Source organism: Podarcis raffonei, chromosome 9, assembly GCF_027172205.1.
Source record: "Podarcis raffonei isolate rPodRaf1 chromosome 9, rPodRaf1.pri, whole genome shotgun sequence".
In the NCBI taxonomy this organism is placed as follows: Eukaryota; Metazoa; Chordata; class Lepidosauria; order Squamata; family Lacertidae; genus Podarcis; species Podarcis raffonei.
Window position 1 is genome coordinate 5,792,260 of NC_070610.1, and position 7,924 is coordinate 5,800,183.

General features: G+C 45.7%; 1 protein-coding gene across 2 annotated transcripts; it reads right to left on the reverse strand.

Moving 5' to 3' along the window:
* Positions 1 to 3,186: 3,186 nt before the first annotated feature.
* On the reverse strand, positions 3,187 to 7,816 carry RHNO1 (RAD9-HUS1-RAD1 interacting nuclear orphan 1). Of its 2 annotated transcripts, none has more exons than XM_053402780.1 (3): positions 7,784 to 7,816; positions 6,065 to 6,329; positions 3,187 to 4,890 (listed from the first exon to the last, which is right to left on the reverse strand). In XM_053402780.1, exons 2-3 carry the CDS (start codon positions 6,227 to 6,229, stop codon positions 4,219 to 4,221), a joined length of 837 nt encoding a protein of 278 aa, XP_053258755.1. In that variant the 5' UTR covers positions 6,230 to 6,329; positions 7,784 to 7,816; the 3' UTR covers positions 3,187 to 4,218. The 2 variants fall into 2 exon arrangements, with proteins under 2 accessions (XP_053258755.1, XP_053258754.1); XM_053402779.1 differs by lacking the exon at positions 7,784 to 7,816 and adding an exon at positions 7,563 to 7,657.
* Between the last annotated feature and the right edge of the window lie 108 nt (positions 7,817 to 7,924).

A 7,924-nucleotide genomic window follows, 5' to 3' on the forward strand; every position in this document is an offset into this window, starting at 1 on the left:
GGGAGCTGTTTGTGCACGTGCTGTAGAGGGAAGTGAGGCGCCGATGGGGCTCATCCCCCCGGAAGGGAGACCATCGAGGAGAACTCTGATTCTAAACCTCCACTGCCTCGTGGGATGGCTTCGGGAGAAGAAAAGGCTCCCTAGTAAACCCTGTACAGATGCAGAGTAGAGTCCCTAAGATGGTTGGGTGGCATTTTGTAGGCCTCCTTCTGGCAACTCCTGCAGCCCAGCTGGTGCCTTATGCCTTGCTCTTCCTTCCTCTGGACCACCCCAGGGAGGCCGGGGGCTGGATCTGGGCACAGGGTTGACACCTTTGTTTTGCAAAAGACAGGACAGGGCAGGGGACAGAGAGAGATCCGAAATTGTTAACATTATTTTGCCTGAAAAGATCTCACGGAATTTTGGGTTTTTCCGTTCTTTAGGATATATGATCTACTCCCTATGTAACTCCACATGTCAAGAAGAAAAAGAACTGGAAGAGAATGGAATAAAAATAAATATTTTTTAATGGATTTGGAATAAATGCTCAATAAATTGTTATTGTTTTGAATTTCATTGTGTTCATTGTCTTCCATTGATCTGGACACTTTTGTTGTTGCAGCCTGAAATAGCATTAGCATTTTTTGCTGCTGCATCACTCTCAGGTTGACTCATGTTAAGCTTGTGGTCCAGTAAGATCCCTAGATCCTTTTCCCTACCAGCAAACCAGGTGTCCCTCATCTTCTATTGGTGCAGCTGGTTCTTCCTGCCAAAGTGCAGAACCTTAGATTGGCTACAGGTCCTCTTTGCTCACCACCAGGGAGTGACCATGTCGAAGTCAGTGCTGTGGTAGCTCCATGTGGCATTAACACAGTTCAGTCCATCGCCTGGTGACAATCCAGTCCAGCTGGTGCCAGTGACCTGAGATCTAAGATGTCTCCAGGACACTGAGTGTTTTGCCTTGGTAGAGCATATCATGTTCGTGACGCAGAGGCTGTGGTATGAGCACAGTTCGGGTAGGCTTTGTCCGTTCTTGTTCAGGCTTCCGATACCAAGGGGGCCTCTGCGGTTATCCCAGCTGTGATGGACTCTTCCAGTAGGAATAGTAATAGTAATAATAACAATAATTTTATTATTTATATCCCGCCCATCTGGTTGGGTTTCTCCAGCCAAACACTAAAAACAGAATAAAACTTCAAACATTAAAAACTTCCCTAAACAGGGCTGCCTTCAGATGTCTTCTAAAAGTCAGAGAGTTGTTTATTTGACATCTGCTGGGAGGGCGTTCCACAGGGCAGGCGCCACTACCGAGAAGGCGTTTACAGGCTCCTGACATCCTGGCCTAGTTCCTTGCAGAGCTTGTTCTTGATCTGTATATCAGAGTACACAGAGCGTAAACACTCAATATGTTAACTGGAATGGAGGTAATTGAGAGATGGAGAGAAGGCAAGCATTCTGAGCCCTCAGCTGGCAGTTCTATCACAGACAGAAGGGAGTCCCTTGCTGCAAATCTTACGCCGTGAATCTTTGGGATGTCCTCCTTGCCACAAAAGGTGTAGTTCTCTCTGAGGCTGCCATTCGAATCAAGTCTTGTCCCTGTAGAGCAGCAATGTCAACATAAAATCCCAAGGCAGGATCTTCCTGGCCTGTCTAATACAGTATACAGTCATACCTTGGTTTTCTAACAGAATGCATTCAGAAATGTTCAGAAACCAAGGCACGGCTTCCAATTGGCTGCAGGAGCGTCCTGCAGCCAATCGGAAGCTGTGGAAGCCGTGCTGGACGTTTGGCTTCCGAGATAAAATTTGCAAACTGGAACACCTCCTTCCAGGTTTGCGGTGTTTAAATTCCATGTTGTTCATGAACTAAGCTGTTCGAAAATAAAGGCACATCTGTAGTTGACACTAAAAGGCAGTGGCTCCCTGGGGTTTCAGGCAGGATTCATCCCCAACTCTAACTGGCAACATCAGGGATTGTACCTAGGATTTTCTACATGACCTTCCCCAAGTTAATTACTTACAAAATATGAACCCACATGTCAAATTTGCTTTACACAAAATTTGTGGCCAGCTCTTGGTTTCTGGGGGCCCTTGGGCACCTCCATTTCCTCAAACTACACCTTCTTAAAGCCACTCCTTCAAACTAATGTGGGGCAACCTTCTATTGCTAAAGGCAAGTTTGAGGATTCAGTAGATGTCTTCTTAATTCTGCCAATAACCTTAGCTGGCTGCCTCCAGGAACTACAACTGTCTGCAAGGGATTCCCACCCAGCAAGGTGAACGTTGCCAGCCTTCATGTCACATTTGCAGACATTTTTGTAACAATGAGTTGATCTGCCAATGGGGCTGGTGCATGAAACCAGCTCCCCATAGAGCACAGCCTTCAGGATCCTGCCATCTTCTATTCTATGGATATGACCAAGCCAGGATAGACATTGCTGAGACAGAAGTGAGAACATACTGGGAATGTGGGCTCAGGAGAGCACATCTTTATTTGAGACTCTATCCTACCACGTGGTGCCCCAAATCTTCCTGATGCAGGTAGGTAGCCGTGTTGGTCTGCCATAGTCGAAACAAAATAAAAAAATTCCTTCCAGTAGCACCTTAAAAAGATATAGGGACCCCTGACCATTAGGTCCAGTTGTGGCCGACTCTGGGGTTGCGGTGCTCATCTCGCTTTACTGGCCGAGGGAGCCTGCATACAGCTTCCAGGTCATGTGGCCAACATGACTAAGCCGCTCCTGGCAAACCAGAGCAGCGCACGAAAACGGCATTTACCTTCCCGCCAGAGCAGTACCTATTTATCTGCTTGCATTTTGAGGTGCTTTCAAACTGCTAGGTTGGCAGGAGCAGGGACCGAGCAACGGGAGCTCACCCCATCGCGGGGATTCGAACTGCTGACCTTCTGATCGGCAAGTCCTAGGCTCTGTGGTTTAACCCACAGTGCCACCTGCACCTTAGAGATCAACTAAGTTTGTTATTGGTATGAGCTTTCGTGTGCATGCACACTTCTTCAGATACGAAAGCTCATACCAATAAAAAACTTAGTTGGTCTCTAAGGTGCTTCCTGATGCAGTGCATGTGGAAGGCACTGAGCTGTTGCTTCTGGTGGATGTAAGTTATCAATGACTCACCACCATAAAGCAGAATGCTAAACACTTGGCCTGAGGAAATAATTTAGGATTTTGTGATTTAAAGGCCACAAAAATTAAGTTGTAAAGCAAACTGCTTTATTAATAAAATGTTTGTCACTGCATTTTTTTAATAACCACACTTACAGGACAATGCTTTTATTAGGGTATTTAAAAAAACACACAAAATAATCACTAAGTGTTGTATGATGTTATAGGGAGTGGTAAATATGTGGGATGGGGTTCCATGTTCTAAGTTCATATTGACTCCTTGCCCGCCCGCCCCCGACTGAATAAATAAAAGGTGCTTGGGCTCCCCCAGCTGTGCAAACTCATGTCCTCCAGAACCAAAAGCTATGTTGTTTTATGCCATACTGTCCCACAGACTAATTTTGCTGAAGGATGAAGCAATTAATCATAAAATGAAATAGCTTTTATATAGAAAATCTGCATGAAGCATCCTCCGTGAATATATACAAAGAATGAGATAACCCAAAACATGTCTGTGTTGACTGGTCTATTGAAAAATATAAAGAGGCATTTCCCCCATGCCCTCCCTCTTTCCAAGAGCAGCAAAGGCACAAAAGCATGAACAAGTAACCCCTTCCAGCACTGCTGTAAGTAAATCAGGGTAATTTCCTACATGAAGCATAATAGAGGCAGTAAAGACTGTACAACACTGCTGGCTGTCTCCATACTGAAGTCATGGCAGAGATCAGTAGTGAAGTCATTGAATACAGAAATAACTTGGTACTGTATTCATTTAAACTAGGGGAGGTACAATAAGGAATGTCTTTCCAGAAACACCAGACCTTTTTGCTTTGATTGATTTATAAAATGCTTCTGTGCTTTATCTTGCAAGTATACCACCTTCTCAAATTATTTAGACAGTTTATCATACACAAAAACCTTTTGTTCAATCTATTTTTCCACTCCAGGTTTAGAAGTACTGAAAGCAGTTTTTGACAGAGGCATTGCTGCTTTTGGTATCCAGCTGTCACTTCTAGGCATACACGTTTGCATTTTTTAAACTATAAAAACCTGCAAAATCTGTTTGGACTGGATGAACACACCACAGATAGAGATTGATCTTTCAAAACTATTTTAAGCTATTGGCTATCTTCGGCCACAGTAAGCACTGCACTCATTTGTGTCTTCACTAAGACGTCGCTGGTGCTCAGCATTCCTTTTTCTCTGAGGTATTTCATTAAGAGAGATCGACTCCGCCATGTTACCTTAACTCCATATTCGTCCTCAGGAGTGTCCTCGACCAGCACAGATGTAGCCTCAAAGTCATTAGAAATATCCTCACCAACATGATTACTAAATGGGCCAGGAGTAAAGCTATCCATCTGGGGCAGACAATAATTATGGGCCTCAGTGGAGGGCTGTTCTGGAGTGCATATCTCTGGTGGGCTGAATGCAACTGGGTCGGCATAAGGAGATAAGGGACAGCGACAAGGATTTTCCATCCCAGCCCTAGAATTGCTTGTAGGCCTGATGGAAGCTGGAGTAGAAAGAGCCCTTGGCTGGTTACAGCACGTCTCAAAGTTTCCTGCTTGGCCACCAAAGTCCAAAGGGTGTTCTGAAGTCCCCACAGCACAGGATTCTGTTTTTGCATTCTCAAACATTAGTGGAGAAAACTTGTAGTCTGCAGGTCTCCAACGCCTTCCTGCCACCACAGGGATGGCATGGTTGGTATCCTTTATTTTCATGTTTGGGGAACCGTGGCACCACCTCTGGAGACCCAGTGATCTGGCACTCTCAAACTGTGGAATTATCTGAGAAAAATAAGCAATAATAATAAGCTAACACAAGCATCCCTATGTCAAATACCTTAATGTACACTCTTAGTAATCTTTGCAGTAGTTCTGCAACGTAAGTCTGTAGTATCCCCATATTACAGTTGAAGGCAGTGTAAGAAATTAGCAAATGATGGATAAATGCTTCATTTATCCCGTTGCTATGCATATTCTAAATCAAGGGTTCCCAAATTTTCTACCCCCGGGGCCCATGTAAGAGGACTAAGAATTACTCAGTCACAAAATGGAAGTACAAGAGTGGAGCCATTAATAAATGGGCAGAGATGGGGATTGGCTTATCAGCTCTGATTACCGATACCATTTTCTCATTGATAGCCAATCCCTCTTTGGAAATTGCTAGAAAGGGTTGTGCAAACATTATATTGTATTTATATTCATTTTCTAAATATCCAGATTTTAAAAAACAAAACCAAATCTCATGCATGTGATTTACAGTAATCCTATGCATATTTTCTCAAAAGTAAGACTCACTGGGTTCAAGAGGTTACATCCAAGTAAATGTGCACGCAATTGTTACCTTATTATTTTATTTATTATTTCTCTCTCATGAAGAGAAGTAAGGCACCAAACTGCCAGAATTATGAGCAAAATAAGCACCGTAATGGTTTCATAGCTGCAAGCCAAGCTCTGCCTTGTCTTCTGTTGGCAATTTCCAGACAGACAGTTACAAAATCAGTGTCCCACAGCACCATAAAATACTCAAACGTTTTTTATGGCAGCCGCTTAGTGGTCAAGAACCTACTTCTGATACAAATGTTGAAACAGAGTAAAGTTTAAAATGTTTTATGAACAGAATTCCACTGAAATAACTGTCACCAGGGCTGAAAGATAATTTGGGGGTAATGAAACAGTTTTAAACTATTTTGTAGGCCAAAATAATCTAAAGCGATAGTTCTACAGGTAAAGAGAGATAAGAATAATTAACAAGAGCTGGGTTTTCCAAGGAAATATGGGCAGACAAGCTTTAAAAAAATGATAATAATAACTTGTGGTCTTATTTTGCAAGGCAAGGGCAGGATAGTGAGCTTTTGAACACAGAGCACAGAAAACAGTGAGGACACCAAGCAAGCGCTGCAATTGTGCATTAACAGTATATTCCCACAATATAAAGGAAAAGACAAGAAGACCATACCCAAGTACTCCCAATCTGATTTACTGGTTTGGTGGGTACACATCTTGGACTGCCCCCTGGGTGAAGTGGCGTCCCATAGGGGTACACAAGGCCCTCTTTGGGGGCCTCAGTGAACAAGAGCTCTCCTTTCCATCCTTTGCTTACACGCCTCCTCTTTGGAGGCATCAACAGCTTCGAATAAAATGTTCAGCTTCATGGTGTTCCCCGATGTCAGCGGGGGAAAACCGAATGGCACTCCTTAGAGCAGGACAATCTGCTTCTAGACCTGCAGAGAGAAAAACAGTGCGCTTCTGCCATCAATTGTTTGCTTGAGATCTTCTTGTGTTCTAGCTCAACCACAACGATCTCCACAAAAATGAATTTATTTTTAATACGGTGGACCCCGCTCCCTTCGGTGCCTTCTGACGCTCCTGATCATAGCTGTCAACTTTTCCCTTTTCTTGCGAGGAATCCTATTCGGAATAAGGGAATTTCCCTTAAAAAAAGGGGAAAGTTGACAGCTATGCTCCCGATTCTTAACTTTCTTTTAAGAAACTGAGGGGCCCCCCTCTCCAACCCATCTGCCCCCCTTGGTTCCCTGGCAGCCCTGATAATAATAATAATAATAATAATAATAATAATAATAATAATAATAATAATAATAATTTATTTATTTATACCCCGCCCATCAGCCACTCTGGGCGGCTTCCAACAAAACAGTAAAATACAATAACCTATTAAACATTATAAGCTTCCCTAAACAGCGCTGCCTTTAGATGTCTTCTAAAAGTTGGGTAGTTATTTTTCTCTTTGACATCTGGTGGGTGGGTGTTCCACAGGGCGGGTGCCACTACTGAGAAGGCCCTCTGCCTGGTTCCCTGTAACTTGGCTTCTTGCAGTGAGGGAACCGCCAGAAGGCCCTCGGCGCTGGACCTCAGTGTCTGGGCTGAATGATGGGGGTGGAGACGCTTCTTCAGGTATACAGGACCAAGGCCATTTAGGGCTTTAAAGGTCAACACCAACACTTTGAATTGTGCTCGGAAACGTACTGGGAGCCAATGCAGATCTCTCAGGACCAGTGTTATGTGGTCCCGGTGGCCACTCCCAGTCACCAGTCTAGCTGCTGCATTCTGGATTAATTGCAGTTTCCAAGTCACCTTTAAAGGTAGCCCCACATAGAGTGCATTGTAGTAGTCCAAGCGGGAGATAACCAGAGCATGCACCACTCTGGCAAGACAGTCTGCGGGCAGGTAGGGTCTCAGCCTGCGTACCAGATGGAGCTGGTAAACAGCTGCCCTGGACACAGATTTGACCTGTGCCTCCATGGACAGCTGTGAGTCCAGAATGACTCCCAGGCTGCGCACCTGGTCCTTCGGGGGCACAGTTACCCCATTCAGGACCAGGGAATCCCCCACACCTGCCGGCCCCCTGTCCCCCCAAAACAGTACTTCTGTCTTGTCAGGATTCAACCCCAATCTGTTAGCCGCCATCCATCCTCCAACCGCCTCCAGACACTCACACAGGACCTTCACTGGTTCTGATTTAAAAGAGAGGTAGAGCTGGGTATCATCCGCATATTGATGGACCCCCAGCCCAAACCCCCTGATGATCTCTCCCGGCCCCTTTCCTTGTTTCGGCTGCGCATGTGGCCCGCAGCCTCCTTAGAGGCTCCTGCCGCGGCCCCCTCCCCGAGGGTCCCCCCCCCCCGCCCCGGCTTGGACGCGGCGCCGCCAGACGCACCGCGATCTCGGAGGGATTCCGCCGCAGCCCCCGCACCGGAGCGCGGCCCTGTCTCCGCCCACAGCCCGCTGAGGCTCCGCCCCCGCTCTAGGCACCCTGACGTTCTCCGCTCTTCTTCTGCCCCGATGCCGATTGGTCCCG